General features: G+C 47.7%; 10 protein-coding genes across 10 annotated transcripts; 3 read left to right on the forward strand and 7 right to left on the reverse strand.

The window, feature by feature from the left end:
- Positions 1 to 744: 744 nt before the first annotated feature.
- FOBCDRAFT_275122 (uncharacterized protein) lies at positions 745 to 1,248 on the forward strand (the record flags this gene model as incomplete). The annotated part of the gene is made up of 2 exons (XM_059611497.1): positions 745 to 945; positions 994 to 1,248. 2 exons carry the CDS (start codon positions 745 to 747, stop codon positions 1,246 to 1,248), a joined length of 456 nt encoding a protein of 151 aa, XP_059467329.1.
- A 208-nt stretch (positions 1,249 to 1,456) lies between these two features.
- FOBCDRAFT_261595 (uncharacterized protein) lies at positions 1,457 to 2,184 on the reverse strand (the record flags this gene model as incomplete). The annotated part of the gene is made up of 3 exons (XM_031187318.3): positions 1,457 to 1,850; positions 1,900 to 2,032; positions 2,080 to 2,184. The coding sequence occupies 3 exons, from the start codon at positions 2,182 to 2,184 to the stop codon at positions 1,510 to 1,512; spliced, it is 579 nt and encodes a 192-aa protein (XP_031038453.2). The 3' UTR covers positions 1,457 to 1,509.
- Positions 2,185 to 2,654: 470 nt separating this feature from the next.
- Positions 2,655 to 3,158, reverse strand: FOBCDRAFT_225064 (uncharacterized protein; the record flags this gene model as incomplete). The annotated part of the gene is made up of 1 exon (XM_059609682.1): positions 2,655 to 3,158. A coding segment is annotated over exon 1 (328 nt), but the record flags the coding sequence as incomplete, so codon positions are not given.
- Positions 3,159 to 3,268: 110 nt separating this feature from the next.
- FOBCDRAFT_184412 (uncharacterized protein) lies at positions 3,269 to 4,783 on the reverse strand. The gene is made up of 2 exons (XM_031187316.3): positions 4,557 to 4,783; positions 3,269 to 4,509 (listed from the first exon to the last, which is right to left on the reverse strand). The coding sequence occupies exons 1-2, from the start codon at positions 4,703 to 4,705 to the stop codon at positions 3,420 to 3,422; spliced, it is 1,239 nt and encodes a 412-aa protein (XP_031038451.3). The 5' UTR covers positions 4,706 to 4,783; the 3' UTR covers positions 3,269 to 3,419.
- A 600-nt stretch (positions 4,784 to 5,383) lies between these two features.
- On the reverse strand, positions 5,384 to 6,651 carry FOBCDRAFT_162812 (Six-hairpin glycosidase-like protein). The gene is made up of 2 exons (XM_031187315.3): positions 5,591 to 6,651; positions 5,384 to 5,542 (listed from the first exon to the last, which is right to left on the reverse strand). Exons 1-2 carry the CDS (start codon positions 6,641 to 6,643, stop codon positions 5,450 to 5,452), a joined length of 1,146 nt encoding a protein of 381 aa, XP_031038450.2. The 5' UTR covers positions 6,644 to 6,651; the 3' UTR covers positions 5,384 to 5,449.
- A 1,524-nt stretch (positions 6,652 to 8,175) lies between these two features.
- Positions 8,176 to 9,717, reverse strand: FOBCDRAFT_225067 (S-adenosyl-L-methionine-dependent methyltransferase). The gene is made up of 9 exons (XM_031187314.3): positions 9,639 to 9,717; positions 9,546 to 9,586; positions 9,443 to 9,496; positions 9,389 to 9,395; positions 9,293 to 9,337; positions 9,089 to 9,246; positions 8,986 to 9,042; positions 8,587 to 8,941; positions 8,176 to 8,540 (listed from the first exon to the last, which is right to left on the reverse strand). Exons 1-9 carry the CDS (start codon positions 9,678 to 9,680, stop codon positions 8,307 to 8,309), a joined length of 993 nt encoding a protein of 330 aa, XP_031038449.1. The 5' UTR covers positions 9,681 to 9,717; the 3' UTR covers positions 8,176 to 8,306.
- Positions 9,718 to 10,597: 880 nt separating this feature from the next.
- Positions 10,598 to 11,243, reverse strand: FOBCDRAFT_320262 (uncharacterized protein; the record flags this gene model as incomplete). The annotated part of the gene is made up of 3 exons (XM_059612044.1): positions 10,598 to 10,977; positions 11,024 to 11,125; positions 11,175 to 11,243. Coding segments are annotated over 3 exons (551 nt in total), but the record flags the coding sequence as incomplete, so codon positions are not given.
- Positions 11,244 to 11,702: 459 nt separating this feature from the next.
- On the forward strand, positions 11,703 to 12,329 carry FOBCDRAFT_240720 (uncharacterized protein; the record flags this gene model as incomplete). The annotated part of the gene is made up of 1 exon (XM_054704948.1): positions 11,703 to 12,329. One exon carries the CDS (start codon positions 11,703 to 11,705, stop codon positions 12,327 to 12,329), a length of 627 nt encoding a protein of 208 aa, XP_054560923.1.
- An 86-nt stretch (positions 12,330 to 12,415) lies between these two features.
- On the reverse strand, positions 12,416 to 13,293 carry FOBCDRAFT_39400 (uncharacterized protein). The gene is made up of 2 exons (XM_059612178.1): positions 13,170 to 13,293; positions 12,416 to 13,071 (listed from the first exon to the last, which is right to left on the reverse strand). The coding sequence occupies exons 1-2, from the start codon at positions 13,201 to 13,203 to the stop codon at positions 12,434 to 12,436; spliced, it is 672 nt and encodes a 223-aa protein (XP_059465082.1). The 5' UTR covers positions 13,204 to 13,293; the 3' UTR covers positions 12,416 to 12,433.
- A 2,212-nt stretch (positions 13,294 to 15,505) lies between these two features.
- FOBCDRAFT_251042 (uncharacterized protein) lies at positions 15,506 to 19,693 on the forward strand. The gene is made up of 4 exons (XM_059610934.1): positions 15,506 to 15,671; positions 15,796 to 17,232; positions 17,601 to 18,176; positions 18,896 to 19,693. The coding sequence occupies exons 1-4, from the start codon at positions 15,577 to 15,579 to the stop codon at positions 19,566 to 19,568; spliced, it is 2,781 nt and encodes a 926-aa protein (XP_059467331.1). The 5' UTR covers positions 15,506 to 15,576; the 3' UTR covers positions 19,569 to 19,693.
- The last annotated feature ends 395 nt before the right edge of the window (positions 19,694 to 20,088 follow it).

Below are 20,088 nucleotides of genomic sequence, written 5' to 3' on the forward strand. Positions count from 1 at the left end.
ATACTGTCACACCGTCAGAAGGAAAGACTTGTCGAGGTTGATGACACATACGAACTTAATGAAGGACAGTGAAAGGCTTTCGCGAGTATGAGCTATCTTAGCTTCGTGGTAGAGTTGACAAGGACGATAGAGATTAGCGATGGATGTCGATATCTTGCGATGCTGATGGGGTTGCTGGTAGATGAGATGCCAGTGCCAGCGCCAGCTGGCCCATTCGTCCCTATAGAATATGTCCGAACGAACACCAGCCTGGGTTTCCCAGTTCCGCTGGCAAGTCTTGATCTTTATTGCAGCCTACTAAGATGTCTGTTCACCTCTGAGCGTACCATAGCTCTATGACCTGTGAACAGGCAGCCGATTACGGCAAGCGAAACAATTAAGCCAAAGGTTTCTCACTTAAACGGACTTGGGTAAGTGGCAATAATAAATATACCTACACTACTTTGAAACTCGTCACCGTAGTAAACAGATCCGCCGTAAACATCGACAGCCTTGGACAGCAGGTCCATTATCACGATCACCGAGAATGTTCTTTGTTGCAACTATGGCGGTTACCATGAATCGATAAAATAGCCATGAGATAATGCACCAGACCCTAAAGGCACGTAATTGCAGATAATCCAAGTCAGCTGGCGAGGTTCTCTTCCCAGTTATATGCAGCGTCTTAATTAATCCCAAGTAGTGGAATTGCGACCGTGTTGGCCAAACTAGTATTTGCTACATCCATGGTCACTTTGTGTTCTCATGTATGTTCCCATCAACTGTTTTCTCGGCATCTCCTATGACCTACAGCACTGGCGTATCTCGAAACACTACCCCAACCAAGGTGTCGACACCAGCGGTCCTCTCAAAGTGCGAACCCCCCTCGGCGGCTCAGTCTACTTCAACAACCCCAACTCCAACTACACCACCGGCACATTCGTCGTCAACGGCCGCGGCAAGCTCGTCAACGGGAACCAACTCCTGTGCGCATAATTCCGAACGGGTCAACAGTACGGCGACATTGTTGACTGCTCACCTCACGAGCCCGACTTTCGATACGCACCCATTGATTGTGAGCTCGGCACTTCTGGCCAGCTTGATTGTCAGGTCCAGGGCAAGTTCTGTTATTACGATCGGGACATGCTTACCTGTGATGCGAGAGGCCTGTATCCTGGGTCTTCTGGGTATGGGCTTATTCTGGGATTAAACGGGCTTAATCTCACGCCGGTTCAGCTTGCGGCTCAGCCTCAGCCATCTGAGCCTTAGATCAGAGCATTCTATTAGCGCTGGGCTTCTCATGTTCTAGACAGAGACGGCTTCTCGCCATCGTTTCATTCATGTATATACCTTTAGCCAATCTCACATAGATTCACGGTATAAATCATACGCTAATCTGAACTGGTGATCTCTCATGGTCATCATATCGTTATTATGGCACGGACGATCGCCTATAGGATAGGCATGGCAGTAATATCGATTCAATTACGAAACAAACCTCAATGAACACGACACGGATATGACAAGATATTAGATAAATACACCAAGCGCAATAGCCGCCGCCGCAACCATGCCCTTCGCTCTCGAAGCGCTGTTATCCGTGACAGTAGCCTCAGCCCCCGACGTAATCTGACTCGCCGCTGAACTCTCAGTACCCGTAGCCGTAGTCGTCGCCACAGTCGTATTCTCATCAGTCGTAGTCACAGTCTCAGAAGCCTTCGCCTTGGTAACAGTAGTAGCTTCCGAGATAGTCGCCGAAACAGAAACCGTCTCAGATGACACAGGCAATTTAATTCCACAAACAGCTTCAGCGTCGAAAGTGAAAGGAATGCCATGTGCATCGCAATCATTCGAAGATCTCTCAATTTGCTCTGCTCCACAAATCAGCCATAGTTCTGTCAATTGATGGGGAGACTTTACCTGGTAGAACGTTATCCGCGCAGTTCTCGGCAATGCAGCAGAAGAACTTCTCGCGCATGTCTTTCAGTGTACAGACACACGCTGGATTATCGGCATTGCACTTATTGGTGAAGTATTTAAAGAAGCAGTTATTCTGCAACAGCATTAGTATCATTAGTACCAGTTTAAAGCTTGACTCACGTTGCAGGTTGCATCCTTGTTCTGCTTCTCCTGATCATACCTCTGAGCAGCCGCAAAGCTGCCCAAGACGCCAAGAAGCATCAATATGTTAGATAGACGAGCCATTTTGTCGATATTGGTGATTTACGAGAAAACCGCAGCGAATATCGCGGATTAAAGTAAGGCATTAAAGCCCCTGATTGAACTTAGCCGGCAGAGACGATGATTGGTTGAAGAATGGGTCTGGAAATTAGAAGCAGGGGACGATAAAACCCAGCGAATGGGGTTCAAGAATTGAGCGTTAGCTGCTCTGTGCCTTCGCCGAAGGATTCATCGTGTATTTTTTGGATTGAAATGGCCAATGAATCGTGAGCATGTCTGGCCAAGACTGTTTGAGAGCCGGTTAGCCGTTTGAACCCTGTGAATATCATCCGTCTCGTATTAGCTTATTCATCTACTGTACTATGAATACTCAGCGAAGAGTCATGAAATCGATTAGCTGGGTTCGTATTAAAGCGTATTCAGATGGGCGTCCATGGACAGCCAGTCTCACTAGTAAATCATGCCAGCAGATGTCACGTTACATTTGCGAACAGGATGAATTGGATTCGTATTCACAGAACAAGAACAAAAATGTTTTGGCCGTAGATATCTTGCTGATAGGAGCCCGAAAATACTGTATGGGAATAAGAAGGAGTAGACTTCCAACAATCATATCACCCGAAACATATTCGACTTGACGCCTCTCTTCAATCCCTCCGCCCTGCCATTCTCATACTCTACTCCCGCGCCTCCTCCATCACCAGACATACCCTCCAGCTTCTCCCTCAGTTCCTGATCAAGTTCCGCACTGGTCTTTTTTCGAGGCGCCATCTTTGTCGTCGACGCTTCTTTACTTGGCTCATCTGTCGTTCTTGGTTGAGCTTGACTTGGCTGAGGTTTCGCGGCGTTGGGTGCGTTTGGCGAAGCGCGTGGAGCGATTGTATGAAAGGCACTTCTTGTCGCATTCGCCCGGAGACTTGATGTAATCAGAGCGCGCTTCATTCTGTTGATGTTGTAGTGTTTTTTCGATGGATAAGACGATGAAGGTTGAAAGTCTGGCCACCAAGAGTCTCATGATGAGTTTTGTGATGACTAAGGTAATACGTCATTGGTTGAGTTGACTGCATAATGCAGTCATTCCTAAGTCGTTGATATGACTTCAGACAATGTGAGGATGTTCTCCAAAATACCATATTTTAATTGTTTTTAGATATAATGCCTTTTATTTCCTGTTATAAGTTACATCCGTTGACTAATCTGCCCGTATCCCTTGTTGTTTGCCTTGTCTTCGTCCTTTTAATACACTAACATTATGGCCTCTAAGAGATCTTCAACAACCATCCATCAGCCTCAGTCTCCCCCTTCGCATTAATACCTCCCCACAGGAGCACCCCCTTCCCATCTAAACACCCATCAGCTCCAAAGAACCCCCTCGGTCCCGGGTGCACCTTGCCCGCCTCCTGCGTCATCTCCGCCGGCGCAATCTCAAGCTCATGCCAACTAAACGCACCCGACTGAACACCCGGGATCGTCTCGCGAATAGCATCTTTGACTCGTGTAGCACTATACCCATCGGAGGGAAGTTGCAATGTCCACATGTCGGAGTAGAAAGGATGTTCTTCAGTGTAGGCTTTATCGCTGGAGATTGATGCGTCTTGTCGGCTGCCGAGGAGGTAGAGTAGGTAGCGGCGCCCGTGGCCGGTTGTTACGGGGATCAAAGCGCTACCGACGCGGGGACGAGGGCCGGGGACGAGAGGGTTGGAGGGGAAATCGACGGTTGTCCACTCTGGTAGCGTGTCGAGAGATTCATCCTGGATTGAACCAGGCTTGATGTAGTGCACCGACCCATGAACATCAGACTCTGCACTAATAGAGTACAGCGTCCCTTCAACAAACTGCGCCGCCAAAGGCTCAGCAGGCGCATCAGGCAAAGGATGCCACAGGCGCGTTGTAAAGTCAAACAACCACGTTGTCTTTGTACGCTGGTCATTCTCATACCCGCCGTGAAGAATAAGACTATCCTTCTTGACATCGTAGAAGATCTGGTGTCCGTCGCGGGATTGAGGTGCTTTCCCAGCAGCGGTTATTGAAGACCATCGCGCGGCTTTGGGTTCCCATTCCCAAAGGGTGAATTCATCGTCGACGGGTTCGTCTTCGCTGTTTTGGCCGCCGTGGATGATGAGCGTGCCGCGACGCGTGCAAGAGGCGTGATTGATGCGCGGGGAGGGGATTTGGCCTTCGTCGCCTACTGCGGGATAGCACGCGTATTCACCGTCGCCTTGATGATCGCCGATGGATACAGCGTGGATGTCGTTGTTGCAAAGTTGACCGTCATCTTTTTTACCGCCAAAGATGTAAGCTCTGCCATCGATGACACTGACGCTATGGTGAGATCTCGCAAGCGATAAACTATTCCCGTTAGCATCATTCATGGACGTGCCGTGGGGAAAACATACGAATTATCCTCTTTCGGAGTTGTAGCGATTTGGCTCAAGACTGCAGTGAGCGGCTGCGTAGGGCGAGCTACAGTCGCTGCGGCACCGACTTCAAGGCCGGTTGAAACGACTTGCTCGACTGCGATGACACCTGCTGCGACTTCTGCCATTGTGAATGATGATTTGGTGAGATTGTGTTGTTGCTGTTGTTGAGGTGGATTCAGATATACGAGGCTGAAAGATGACGGGGAGACATGACGTAGGACGGATGCGGGCCATGACGTAATTTTGAGAAGGCTGGAATGTGTAATCGTCGGAATGAGATTGATTCTGTCTTTTATGATAACTCAATACTCACTACATATCAAAAGGTTACGGAAGAGAAATCGGTTAACTCATCCCTTCCTTCTTTTCTATGGGTAGATGCGATGTGAGTCTGCAATTGATAGCAAATGAGCTAATGGCATCGCTCAACATTCTAACATCAGAACCAATTCTCGTGTCCCGTCTGAAATCTGAGAATCAAAAAATCATATTATGCTCGTCAGTGACATGTGACAGCATCAAGATTCTGTATGGAATGGAATCGGAGTCTAATAGCGAAAACGGCAGCGAGCCAATCGTAACTTTTCTTCTGTCTCCGGAAATAAACGGGCTTATGCCAATCCGTCGCGTATCCATTCAAGCCTCAGCGATCACGCGCTAGCCAAATACGCGCCACCAGCTCATAATGACACTCATGCAGACACAAGACTCATGCAGGATCAAGACAGTAAAATCACGGTGAAATCGGAACGTTAAGTGAGTAAATGTACGTGCTGCAGAGCACTTGAATTAAATATGTACACTAAAGGTTATCGATCATCAACTCTATCTCAATCTATAGTCTAACCTCTATAAGATTATTCATACGCCTATTTGCTGCGACGCTCCCACTCATAAATAGCCATCATGAAAGGTCCCATACCGCGTGTATCGTTAGGAACAACAGGAACCTCAGTGTAATACTACAACAGTCAGCTAAATCCATAAAATCACAAGAGAGACAAACTTACCTCGAAAGAAGCATCACTGTTCAACGATCCAACCTCGACGGTTCCCTCCCAGGTAATGGTTCCGTTGTTGTTGTTGGTGACAAAGTCCCGAATGAGTCGCTTGTACGCCTGCTTAGCGGGCTTGGTGTACGTCTTCTCATCGAGAAGACCGCGTCGAAGACCAGCGAGCCAGCCGTAGGTGAACATGGCGGAGGCAGAGCTCTCAACGTAGTTACCCTCGACACCCTCGTACTCCTTGTTCATGACGAGTTCCCAGAGGTGAGACTCATGGCCCTGGGCGCGGAGAAGAGCGGACGAGAGATCCTTGTAGTAAGTGACGAGACGCTTGTAGCCGGGGTGAGACTTGGGGAAGACGTCGAGAACCTCGATGAGGGACCAGATGTACCAGCCGACGGCACGGGACCAAACGATAGGTGAAGCACCGGTCTCGGGGTCAGCCCAGACAGCGGTCTTGCTCTCGTCGAAGCCGTGGACCGGAAGACCGGTCTCCTTGTCAATGGTGACTTCCTGGATCTTATCCCACTGAAGAACAATGTCATCCCAGGCAGTAGTGTTCTTAGCATCGAACTCAGCAGTCCACTCAGCGTAGAAGCTATCGCACATGAAAATGCCATCCAACCACATCTGATCCGGGTACGTCGGCGAGCGATGCCAGAACCCACCAGTAGGAGTCCTAGGATGTTGGTTGATTCTATCGCGAATGAAATCCGCAGCAACCTTGTACTTCTCCTCACCAGTCTGCTTATACCAGTACAGCAAGTTCATACCGATGCGGTAATTGTCGAGCGAGTACTTGGTCAAGTCATAGTTGATGATGGTGCCGTTGGGCGATACGACATCGTCCATCTGGTCACGGTACCAGGCGAGCAGAGTCTTGTTCTTGGTCAACTCGACGGTCGCTTCGATGCCCTCGTAGACGACTGCGCGGCCGTACCAGTATGCGCGCTGGGTTTCTTGGTTGTTGCGGATCCATGAGTCGGCGGTCTTGGCGAGGAGGTCGTTTGCGAGGACGAGGTTGGCCGAGGCCACGGTGAGGAGGGTCTGGAACTTCATGATGAACGATGAGATTGTCGATACCGAAGCATTCACAATTTACCTGGGCGTTGAACTAGGTATTTAAACAACGTTGCAACATTCGATGAGATCCACCGTCATTTTAGAGAGGGAATTTCTCCGTGTCTAGCAGCCGCTCTAACCAATAAGCTTAATTCTTTAACCTTGAGCTTATCCATTATCTTTTTTTGGAGGACGGACGTTTCATATTGATTAGGTCAATTACCGTGTACAGTTACATCCGCGCGGATTATCCCGGCGGATCGTTATTCTCCGCCAACCGGATAAGATGGGGGTTTCTCTCCCCTGAGCGATCATCGAAGTGTATTTTCCAATCCAGATGTTTACGCCGGCTAGGCCTGTTGGTTTTCATCCGAACTGTTCGTTTGTGCTGGGCTGAATTGGGAAGCTGTGTCGTATTGACGATTCACCACCGTTGGATCCGCTGGAGAGATTGATAGCCGCATATACGAATGAGCTTGGCGCGATGACAGTCGTGAACGATTATCCACCTATCGGACGGTCATTTTAAACTATTAAGCTTGTCTTTTGGTTCGTTTTTAATTACGCTTAATCGTGTCCTTGTCTGCTGAGCCTCTCGATGGCGCAATCCCCCACGATTGCCCCCAATATCTGCAAGTGCCGTGATTGGGCGCACTTCGGTTTACCCAACATGGATGGCGTAATGCTCCTGCGTCCGCGCTATCCGATTTATTAGAAGAGAAAGACTGTAATTTGATAATGTGCAATAGAGTTGAAAGCCACTTTTAAACTTGCCCCATTCATATCGAAGCTGAATTACTGTCCATCGCGAAAAGTAGCTAAAATTTAGCATAAACAGGATGAAAAGGCTCACAATACCGAGACTAATTGAACTCGGAAATGATGTTCAAAGGCACAGCAACTCCATACTGAACATCTAGACCACTCAGATGTTAAGAAACTAATAATGCTACGGAGTACAACAGAGAACGAAATGGGGCCAATAATTGATACCAGGGGATGCATGTCCAAGCGCCCCCACTAACATTGGGGTAATCCACACAAGCTTGATGTTTCTATCCTTATTGGACGCGACCTCAATGCCTTTTGTTTTGGTAGCAATCCGATTGAAAGTGAACGATAGAAACGCAGTCAAAATACCGGGACACACAAGGAACTAAGAAGGATTCATATGTTTAACAGAAGCAGCAGGAAAAGACGAACGCACCACGATCTGAAGATTTCGCAGTCTGCGTAAAACTCTCATAAGCAAAAGTGATAAATAACATCCATAAGCCCTGTATTCTTCAGCAATAGATTATGCATAGTCAGCAAAGCTCTACATATGTTTCTTCTCGTTGTTAGCTCTCTCGAACGATCGCCACGCAAATAAAAATAATACTTCTTGAAGTCCCGGGTAAGAAAGCGAGGACCAGAACACCCCGACAAGGCTTATTTTATCAATATCTCGAGATAAGGATCGATAGGAATTACAATTCGAATGGAATGAATCAAGACAAAGCTGCGATTTAGAAATTGATAAAATAGCATTCTTTGCGGCAAGATAAAAACAAGTTCCATTCATTTTTAGCATAGATAGTCATGAGATCTCAAACTGGGACTAACAATGATCCGTCATGTCATCCCGAGTCTTTGATGTATCTTGTTCAAGTCCAATTCATCACTCCGGTTTCCTTCCCCAGATGAAATAGACCGGAAGATAAAGATGAATACTCGGTTCTGAAAGATCCTTCTTCACCTTTGCCATAAACACCTGAATCTCCTTATCACTCCATCCAAGAATACGCGAGAAGATGCCAGGAGTATACGACGTGATGACCTGTGCTTCCTGCACAGACTGAAACTTTCCAATCTCTTTAAGTTTCGGATCCTTAGGCCAAGATCCAATCGGTACCTTTTTACCCATTAGCAAACATCTCAACAACAACGATAGTACTTACCTTGAGAATCTTCTGCTCAACATCCACAAACCCAGCCTCTTCCATCTGCTTCTTCCACTCCGGCGCCACATTCAACGGCTTTCCAAACTTTGAGGACCCCTCAACCATAGTCTTCATCCAAAGCAGCGCATTCTCAGCTTTATCTTTCGTGTTATCGTCGGATTTGAACTCTGAGTGAACAGCTTGCATTTCAAGATATCCACCGGGCGCTAAACTCTGCAGAGCGCGGGTGAAGAATTGGGCGTTGTTGCTGATGCAGCCCTCTAGTTCGCGCGCGTGAATAAAGTCGAAGGGTTGGCGGAAGAGCCAGTCTGATTCGAAATCATCGACTTCGAAGAGACAGTTTGGTGGGGTCCTGGGGATGTTAGATAGGTGATGGGTTTGGAGAGGGGCGAGTACCATGGGGGTTGGATGGGGCTTAGATCGGTGCCAAGGACCTCAGCTTGGGGATATTCGCTGAGAATTATTAGACATGGTATGCTAGGGATGAGGGAATGTGTACTCGGCGAAATCCATGGCCCAGATACCTGTTCCCGTGCCGAGGTCAAGGACTCGCTTGACTTTATCGCCAATAGGCGCGAGAAAGAGATCGCCACCGAGGACAAGACGGTAGATGTGATGGCCTAGATCCATTCTGTCTTGCTCTTCATCATCATTGGGCTTATACTTGTCAGTAGACGTTTCGAACTCTTGCTTTTCTACTTACGACCAGGTATGCGCCCTCACGGAATGCGTGATATCGCCGTCCATTCTAAAGCCAATCAGTTGAAGTCATCTTCTGAGAGCTTTTATTCAAGCGCACTTCGTATCTGTATCATATCGTTAGATACGGACGCACTCTCGTGACGGTACATACTTATAGTTCAAGACACTGGAGTTGAGAGAAGTAAGATAACTCCCTGACTCGAGACTAGACAACAAGTCAGTAGATATCCCGCTGATGGCTTCAAGCAACGTACGACGCTGCTAAGGCGGAATCATGGCTCAAAGACGCGGCATCCTAGCAGAATCAGCAAACAGTCACTATTCGGACCCGTCCTTGGAAAGCGTACATCTGCCTGAAGAGACTCTTCGTGTTCATTTGCTTGCGCCATTTTATCCTACTTCAAAGTCTCGATGAAGTTGAATGCGCGATAATGTGTTGTGGCTAAATTGCGGGCGCCGCATTGATCAGATCATTGCGTGGCGGGGGACCAACGCAGGGTTGTACTGTCTGCCATATTTGGAAGCTGTTCGCAACTAGAGCGGGGGCTGGTCATGACCAGGCTGCAAGAACAAAACCATAAGATATGTGAAACTGAAATTCATGAGCAAGCTTACTTCGTTGTGATTGATTTAATTGATTTAGTGACTATTAAGTAATCCGGACTAGCCTCGTTCGTGGGATCAGATGAATGATTGTGGTGACAGATATAAAGGGACGGAATCCCCTCAGGACCTTAGCTTCTTGATGCTTTTCATACAGAATTTTACACTCTTTTTCCTCGCATCTGATATCATTAAACTGACCATTTAATTTTCTGTCTTATGACAAAGACCTTGTCTCAATTGAACCTAACTGGCAGTCTATACTAAGCTTGCAGTTGAGAGTGTTGGAAGATATCGTCTTGTGCAGTCTTTTCTTTGTTGTTGCTCTTCACCTTCAAAATGACTCTGGTTGTGCGTAAATCAAGTCGCCGTCGTGGACCTTGCAGCAGACGATTCGTCTCAGAGTTAATATTGCGTATCTTACAGTACCAGTCGTTGTATCGGCGATCGCTGTGTGATTTTCCATATGTTCTCGTATCATCGCAAGGCCCTTGCGAATATTTCGTACCAAGATAAACCAGCATGAGCCAACCTGGACGATCGTTTTATCTGGTGCGTCCCATCGTGGCAAGTCTGCCGCTCCAACATATCGTCCGCCACCGCCACCAACGTGCTCAAATCCTGTACGTTCCACTATACCGAAGTCCATGCTTATAATCCAGATAACGGCATATGCTAGCTTCATGAATGTGGTATTATTTATTTATCTCCGCAGTAAATGGCGCCATGTATGACCAAAGTCTCGGAGTATGCGGCCAAGCAATGCCTTCTTTCTCTGATCAACATCAAGTTGAAGATCCCGGTACGGTGCTGGCACAGTAATCTCCTCTACGATTTCCTCGGTAGGCGATCTCACCAGCTCAAAGTCATCCAAGGTAAGTAGTCTATCTCTATCTCTTGCCAGGCTGAGAGGTGCCGTGCAAAGCTTGTCATGCTTTGTGAGAAAGGGAACGTCCTTGTCGAGGTCGAACGTCCAAACACTATGGAATGAGCGACCTCTTGTGTCGCCGAAAGGATTAACTAGATCATAAACATCTTCCCATTCGAGATCAATGCCTCTTTCAAGTGTTCTTGAGATTTCATCTTTGTTGAAGTTAGATAATGCCAGATTGAGAGTTGCTTGACGGACCTGGGCAATTCTTACGACCAATAAGAATGCGTGAAAATAGCTTGAGAAACGTGACATCCTCCGCCTTGAGCCTGTTTGACAAACACCGGCGGAGGGCGTTCGCTAGAGATCAGGATTAGTCCATTGCTGCAGAAAGTTTAGTGTAACAAACCTTTTAGTATATAGATAAGTACGAACAAGACTGATATCGTTATGGATTGGTGTAAGAGCGAGAATTGGCTGACCCATTTTCGAAAACTCTAGAAGGGGATGGCAGGGTTGAGTATGCACGAGCCACGAGAACATGTCTTTGATGTAACACGAGGTCGCTGTATACCTAGAGATGGCTTCTATTCTGGTATCTACATACATATTTGGTTTTTATTCCTTGACGTCCTTCTTATTTCCGCATTGACTTCAATAATATTGTTTGCTGAGATTCTGTGTTCCATGTTCCATGATCCACTCGGCGAAATTAAGGATGCGGCACGGACTTGGTCGCGTGAAGACGCACTGTTTCATTTTTCGCATTTGCTGACATCCTCATTCTCACCGTTGCAAGAACTCAATCATTTGTATACTTAATTAAACAACATAAATATTCGCCTCTGTGTTATCATACGTAACATCCAGGCCGCATCGTCCTCAATTATTGACATCTTCCATCAAGCCACAACGTCTCAATCACAACACCATCAGAATGTCAACATCAGTCAAAGAGCTGCTCCTCGTCCCCTCAGACGCCATGACTCTTCATGGAAAAGTCCTAGGCGCAGACGCGACAGCAACAACATATCTTCTCAGCTGTCCACCCGACGCCGAGAGCTGTGAAAGAAACGACCAAACTATCACCCTGGGTCCATGGGCCGAGAAAACCCTCGCCTCAAGCGCAGACCCAACAGGAACCATGGATGTAGTCATCACGGAGCCACAAGATGGTAAAACGTGGTTTTACTCGCTCCACTGTGAGATGAGCAGATCTGTTGCACAGGACTGCACCATGATCAACAGACCGGCTAATGGTCCCTCGACAATTGGACCAAAGACCTACAAGGGACAGTCGGATTTGAGGGAAATTTATGGTCCGACGTTTGAGTATGGGAGAGTTACGCTTACTGCTGGGTTGGAGAAGCTCAAGAGTGAATATCCGACTACTACTACTGCGACGGGTGAAGCTGAGGGTACGGAATCCGTTTCTAAGGAAACAGGCAGTTCTACGGCCACTGCTGATGCCCCGGTGGAGTCGAATGACGGTTCGAGAGTTTTGAGATTTTCTTTGGCTGCAGGATGCGCTGGACTGCTTGCTACAATGGCTTTGTCGCTGTGAGCATCTCTTGTTCCTGTCGATGGGAAAGTGACGAGACAGCTACATTCATTGCTGTACTCAACGCAGACAAGATGCGTAATCTACAAGGAAAATGTACTAGAAATTTAGAAACCTTGGACTATTGAACAAGGAGATGCAATGTTAGAGTAGTTACTGACCACCGCTTTGAATAAGGCCGCGTTCGTGAAGAGCAGGAATAGCGTACCACTCAACCCACTCAGTGCATTTCCAAAGAGGCTTACGCTCTTCTCCATCAGTATAAAAACATATCCATAACCGCCAACCTTCTCCTTAAAAGGCTCAACGCGGCCTTGGTTCTTCGGGCTTGACGCTTTTTGCTGAGGTGGAGTCGGCAGTGACGCGAGAACCGAACTCCACTGTTGTGGATGGACGTCGGAGCCAGTATAGCCCAGCAATTCTTTAGAATAGAAGCCTTCTAATTGAGCGGGATCAGGTGAATCTCTACTCTCGTAGCTCATTCCATTTGCTGATGTGACGTCGCCAGTGACATGGTACAGAGTACCAAAGCCATTGTCGCTGGTTTCGACGAATATGGCGTGATGGAAGCGACCGGGCGGCATGTGCGGATCTGGAAGGGCCATATGCGATTTGACTTTGTAAACCGGATAGCTATTGCAAGCCATGATGGTAGTGCGAAAGCGGTGAGGAGGTGATGTCATGTCTGGTTGACGAGAGTTATGAAGATCAGTCATCCGGCTTCCGCGGCACGGACTAACTAGCCCTACCGAAGGTCAACACGACGGCCGCGCTCTGTATCACGAAACCACCGAGGCGCGTGTCTAATCTAATGGATCTCAGCTCTCCAATTGTCTCACTTACTCCGAAGCAATAACGTAAGGCCGCTGTTTGGCATTTTGTAACAATTGAAGGTTGCCGTTGGACGCGTTATGGCGTTACCGACATCTGAAGAGCCGGTAAGGCCGCGGTGTTTGCATGTACAGAGTTGAACTTAACATGTAATCACGGGACCAGAAAAGAAGAGATTTTTATCAATTTGTAAGTGTGTCAAGGTTAGCAGGTCCGGGCCGTACGCTATGCACTGTAATTAACGATCTGCTTATGCCATCTGATCAACGGTCATTAACCACGCCCATGCACTCAATATGTCCTCGCTTTCAGATCATGCAAGTTCTCTTTACAAGGAGTCGGATGATTAGATTATCTAGATAGAATTACAGAGAAACTATTCAATTTACAGGTGACATAGACGTGGTAGTTTCTACGCCATGCTTTTAGATCCTTTAGTCACGGTCCTGGAGTTAACAAACAACCAAAAAAGTCAGAGGAGGAACCCGAGGTCTACAACTGGGGGCTTGTTGGCATGATATGAGTACAGGACCGAGGTTGCCATGCATTGGGAGTCAATACGCCGGTGCTCATCATATCCGAGTGACCCTCACCGCCTGCGATGATCGCGAGAAGATGCCCTCGTGCGGATGTATTGACGATACAACGCACCTTTTGATTATGACATTCAGAAGATCTACGAGTGACTCACTCATCGACAAAAGATCCATTGTTATCTAATATTTCCGATCCCCTCCCGAAGTCTCATTCACCAGCGATGAACGGGTTTCTCGGCCTCCGGATATGACTATGCTGGTGTTGAGGCGCATTCGGCATTCCCGAAAACCTTTTTAGTGGAGCGAGGCTATGTACCGTCTCCCGGAAAAGCGGCTCACGCACGATTAGCGAGGCCAAGATGAAGCTTGTAACACAATATGATAGGGCTACTTATACGCTGCGATACATGTGATTGGGACTTTGGTTCTGCACCGTGGTGGGTTGTAATGATGCTAAGATGATAGTGCCAGAAGGTCAAAGATCTCTGGCTAACAGTGAACGAGGGGCGGAATACGCTTTTGCCAAGGCCGAGTTATCCTGTAGATCTCCTTACCACTATGCAGGTGTTGTTCGGCATTCGAGGAGAAAGTTCCATTGTGGTCTTTTGAGGGGTTTGCTCCGGTGAGTGTTCAACAACCCTGAGCCCCCTCAGCAAGAGTGACGTAATCAATAACTTCACCATTGCGGCTAATTGTCAAACTCCTGGCCAAAACGACCAGTGATACTGCTTGTTGAACTCTTTTCGATTGGCTCATTCGACTCTTTCTTTCGCGGTATGAACGTTAATACAGCCGTTCCGTGTTCCCGAGAGTCGTAGTCCGCGGAGCGCACGTGCTCCGCCACGAAACAACACCTCAATGATCTCGGGAGTCTGTTTCTCAAGGCTATCCTGGGCTTGGCCTAGCGAACAAACTCAAAAGTATAACTTCGATTTGGCGGTGATTACCAAAAGTAACAAGCTGAAGTGGGGCCAGTATAGTCCCGGCTGTAGTCATCTTATACGGGATAGTGTTTATGGTTGTCTATAGGCTTTTACATACGCTTAAACACCACCAAGTCGATGTGAATAACTACCTGCGACAGTTTTGAGAGCTTCAAGTACGGGGACTGCAGCGTTGCAGAGTACTCACCGTTCCGAGCCAAGCGTTCCGAGTTCCGGGGCTAGTTCCGACAATGCGGAACGGACAGCAGATCATGATACCCCTTTCATCCTTGGCAGTATCAGCCCTTAAACGATCTTGAAGACTGTTTCGTCCAGAGATGCAGTGTCATGTTGTTTTACAATAGTTCCGCTAGTCACATATCCTTCTCATCACGGACAATTTTCCCAAACAGGCTCGCCGTTCAGCGATACCTCACAATGCAGCGTGATTCCATCACAAATCGAGCATCAAATTACAATTGGGATGTTCTCGACCTGCAAAGCCCCTGGGAGCCGCGTAATTCATCTCGATTTCTGCCTCTTTAATTCAGCCTTATCGGCACTCAACAGCCGAAAACGTGCATGCCAAGATGCTCCGTTTCAGGTGAATTGGGAGGCACTGTCAAATATGCATGATTCTTCCAGCGAAACAAACGAAGTGTATCATTGAGGCTTACGCAGTTACTACCAAAAGTGACTTTGCCCGGTATGACACAGACAGTTCCAGATGCTGTGAGACCCACGTTTCAGCCGAGCTTTCTTTCGTGATTGGCTGCGTCGTAAAGGCAGGGATTAAGACCCTGCTAGCGCTGTACTGCGCCTCTTGGCGTCTCCACACTGCTACATGTTGATATTTCCCTGTACGAAGTGCACCATCCAACAGCATCAAAATTCTCTCGCTTTCCCTGCTTTGCTTTGTCCTTTTTGATCAAATTTCTCGTAACTAGGAAGGAAGAGAAAATGACTACGTCGACGAACCAGCTCGTAATCTTGCCCAAGAAGGTCAAATGGCAGCGCGCCTCCAGACCCAAAGTTCGCACTGGCTGTTTAACCTGGTATGTCCCCCGTTGCAAATGGCTGATTGACGAATCAGAGACTAATATTAGATGTAGCAAGTACGTATTTCTGTTTTAATTGGGCGGCGAACTGCTTCTAATCACTGTGTTATTGTAGAGTTAGGCATTTGAAGTGTGATGAGGAGAAGCCGACATGTCGCCGCTGTCGCGATGGCCGTGTCAAATGCGACGGTTATGCAACGCCCACCAAGAACCAGATCCAGCAACGCGCTTCAATGCCCGTCACTGGATACACCGTCTCATCTCTCAACCCTCGTATAGCCGATACATCCATTGAGAACTGTTATTTTCACCACTTTCACCACTGGACCTCCACTCAACTCACCTGCTGTCCCGGCTCATCAAACTTCTACCTCACTTATGTCCTCCCTCTTGCGCATTCATGCGAACCTATCAAGCATGCCATCATAGCCGTTGGTGCCGCGCATAGGTTCTACATGGCGGGCCAAGAGACGTGCTCTCCACTCCAGCAGCTGAAAAGCTTGGCTATGCAGCAGTACAACAAATCCATCCAGCGTATTATACCCCACATGTCGATGGATTCTGCATTCGACCTGCAGTGTACTCTGGTGTGCTGTTTGTTATTCGTTGCGTTTGAGGGTATTACTGGTCGGTATGCCGAATCGATTCGACATATTCGCGCTGGAACGAAACTGCTCTCGTCGCCTGTTTTGATCAATAGTGCGAAGGAGCAGAAGATGGCGAGGAAGCTTACGGAGATGTTTGCGAATCTTGGCGTTGAAGCTTCGATGTTTTTGGAGGATACCATCATTCCGGATATTCACTCTGGCTGTCTTGATGTTTTGCAGTGCGGCGATGGGTCGGACCAGCCTTTCCAGGACCTCGATGAAGCAGCTAGCTTCTTGCGCAAACTCGACGTCGAAACCGTGGACATCATTTCGCAAACGCCATATACATATTCGATGAACGACGACGGCCGAATTGAGATGTGTACCCTCGAAGGACCAGAGAAGCAGGAACTCGAAGCGAAATGGGAAGAGATGGATGCTAAGTTCGAAGTCTGGAGTTCGCGATTCGAGTTGACAAAGAAACACATCGCGACATGGGAATGTCAAGAATTGACATCCCCCCAACTCACATACCTCAACCTCCAACAAGCGTTCTGGCGAATGGGCATGTCCTGCGGTCCCGAAGACCTCTCCGAACCAACCCCCGACACCGCCGAAGCATTCCTCAACGCCGCTGAGATCTTCTCCCAGCGCCTAATAACACCCGGCCAACCAAGTTTCTCCCTCGACGGCGATTTGATTTCTGGTCTTTCGGTAGTTGTATGGTCATGCACTGAAGGGCCGCATCGTGCTAGAGCGCTGGACCTGCTGCGACGCTTGAATAGACGTGAGGGTATTTGGGATAGTAAGGAGATCGTGGAGATGCATGAGGCTGCGCTGGCGTTAGATGATCCCAAGTTATGGTACAATATGGAGATTCCGGGTGGTGTGCCGGGGTATGTCGCTGAGTTGGCAAAGATTTCGCCGAGGTTTGGTTTACATCGCTCGGGACTGTTGATACCGGATTTTGAGTGCATTTAAGTCAGATTAGTAAGGAGAGTAATGCTTTCAGTAATATCCCGTGCGCGTGATAGTCACTGCTCGAGTAAAATAAACATAATCATTACATTACGTTACATTACTTGCAGAATTGATGAGTCTCGGCTGTGAGAAATTAACTTGTTGTGATGCTTATCTTACGATCCCCAGCGTCATCTTGTTAGATTCAACTACTACGTCATTGGCTGCACACGAGATACAAATGCCCCTCTTCCCAACGCCTGATGCAAATATCTTTCTACATCCAGTGAACTTGACCTGCTGACAAAATCAATCGACCAAAGCCTCTGCTTCAATTGATCAACATGTCTCAGCTCGAGCGCTCCCTCAAAGCGACCAGTCTCTCAGAGACACTTAGTACCTATGATGGATGGGCAAACACCTACAACCAGGATGTCGAGAAAGAAGAATACGTCGCTCCCCAACTCGCGTCTCAAGATTTAGTCACCCATCTCGGCACTCAAATCTCCTCAGCTAAAATTCTCGACGCCGGCTGCGGAACAGGCCTCGTCGGCGAAGCGCTCACAAAGCTCGGTGCTTCAAACCTTCACGGAATCGACCTAAGTCCCGGTATGCTTGAAGTCGCTGAGCGAACAGGCGTGTACAAATCACTCAATGTCGCCAACCTCGCTGAAACGCTTGATATCCCCTCACAGAGTTATGATGCGGTCATTTGTGTTGGGACTATGACGGAGGGTCATGTTGGACCCGAGGCTTTTGATGAGTTTGTGAGAGTTAGCAAGGCTGGTGGCGTTATTGTCTCGACGATTCGGGAGTCGGTCTGGCAGGTGAAGGGGTATGAGGCCAAGGTCAATGGACTAGCTTATGAGGGGAAGATAAAGGTTGTAGGGAGGAAGAGGGAACATCAGAGGATTGGGGCTGGTGTTTATGCATATTTTGTTGTTCTAGAGGTTCAGTAGGTCCACGATGACGATAACCTTTTCAGCTCAACTTGGGCTATTACAAGTAGTTAGTACACTACCTCCAGATAATATTTGAGATGTCTTGTTAAAAGCTCATATGCCTGATTTCTGGCGGTTGCATCGGGGGAAACATCTCGTAGCCACATGATAGGGATGGTGATGTTGTGGGCTGACTACAATCTGGCTCACGTCAGATCAAGGTGCCATTGAGAATAATGCGCGACATACGACAAGCAAGGAGATAGGTCATCACCGAGGTGATAGGTTCAATTCGTTATCGAACGTGTTACTTCTAGACTGGATGAAGATTAATGAGAATGCATGTCAAGCTGAGTCACGAAGATGAGATATTGTGTACCCATGAGATGACCCGAATGAAACAGGGGATGCGGTCGTGTTACATAAGGCCCATGTCTATAAATGAGAGGCTCTTGTATAAGACAATAGACAATACTGCATATCCCTGAGGAATAGCAACTAGACTTGAGGTTCTTTTGTCTTTCAAAGTGAGTCAATCCCATGACTCAGGCGCAATTAATCCGCGTCGAGAATCGATCACCACTTCACTATCGCGAACCTGGGTCGTGAGTCATGAGCCATCGCCAAATAGGAAGGTGAAAGTGGAGGCGCCATGCATGCTTACCCTGCGCTTAGATACGTGCCGGATTCCCGATGAGATAAACGACAATCAACGACTACATAAACCACAAAGACAAACCTCAATCATCTTTTTCTTTCTATCAATCATCGTCATCATGGACATTTCAAGCGTGACTAAGGCGTTCCAATCGGAACGTCTTATCTACCGGTCCCCTGAAGACAATGACAAAGACAAAGAATTCTTCTTCAAGCATATTGAGAACGACCCCGTTGCAAAAGCTCTCGCAGATCCTTCCATTCTTCGTCCCAAGAACAAAAAAGGCGTTGAAGACTTCCTGACAGAGTTCCAAAAGTCCGTTCTGGCGGTTGTCCTGTGTCTTTCTCCCGAAGAAGCCAAGCAACAGAACATTGAAAGCTCAGAACCAGTCCCCATCGGCTTCATATGTATCGGCTGGGGCGGCACTCCCAAGAATCGCGAACAGCATCGGGGTACCCATATTGGTATTGTCATCGCGGACGCGTTTAGGAACAAGGGATATGGAGGAGAGAGCATCAATTGGGCGCTGGATTGGGCTTTTAGGTTTGGTGGCTATCATCGTGTTGGCATTGGCACTTTTGAGTTCAATCAGCGGGGGCAGCATTTGTATAAGAAGTTGGGATTTGTGGAGGAGGGGAGGAGTAGAGAGGCGATTTGGTTTGATAGGCAATGGTGGGATATGATTGAGTATGGAATGCTGGAGCACGAATGGGAAGCTTTGAGGGCGAAGTCAAAGCCTGATCATTAGTGGATATCTATAGAGTTGATGCAGAAAGTTAGAGAGAGATACAATAACTCGCAATTGTAATTTGACAGCCACTCGCGGCCAATATTCTTGATTAGTCACTATTTACACTCTGAGGGTTATTTTACAGAGGCCAATGAGAGCATGCATACGGAGGTAGGGCCAAAAAGTCCCTGCCCAAGAAGACTGCGGCTGAGGGACCCACTCTTTCGAATATACAAAAGATACTTCATCTCGGCAAGCTATAGCTAGTTACTACTGCAATATAGGGGCTTTAATCAGTAAATCAATAGGTATCGATCCCTATAGTTCTTACCTTATAGTAATGATATAGAAGGAGCCTTCTGTAATTAAATAGACGCCTTGTACCTTGAAGTAGTTAACAAGGATTACGGATTGTGGCGTAAGTCTTCTTGGGCAGGGACTTTTTGGCCCTACCTCCGTAAACCGTTACTTTATCGTCAGCCATACGTGGTGTTTATATGCTTTCAGCCACAGATCCCAACTGCCAATAACACAACTG

The sequence above is a fragment of the Fusarium oxysporum genome, chromosome VI (assembly GCF_013085055.1).
Source record: "Fusarium oxysporum Fo47 chromosome VI, complete sequence".
Classification (NCBI taxonomy): Eukaryota; Fungi; Ascomycota; class Sordariomycetes; order Hypocreales; family Nectriaceae; genus Fusarium; species Fusarium oxysporum.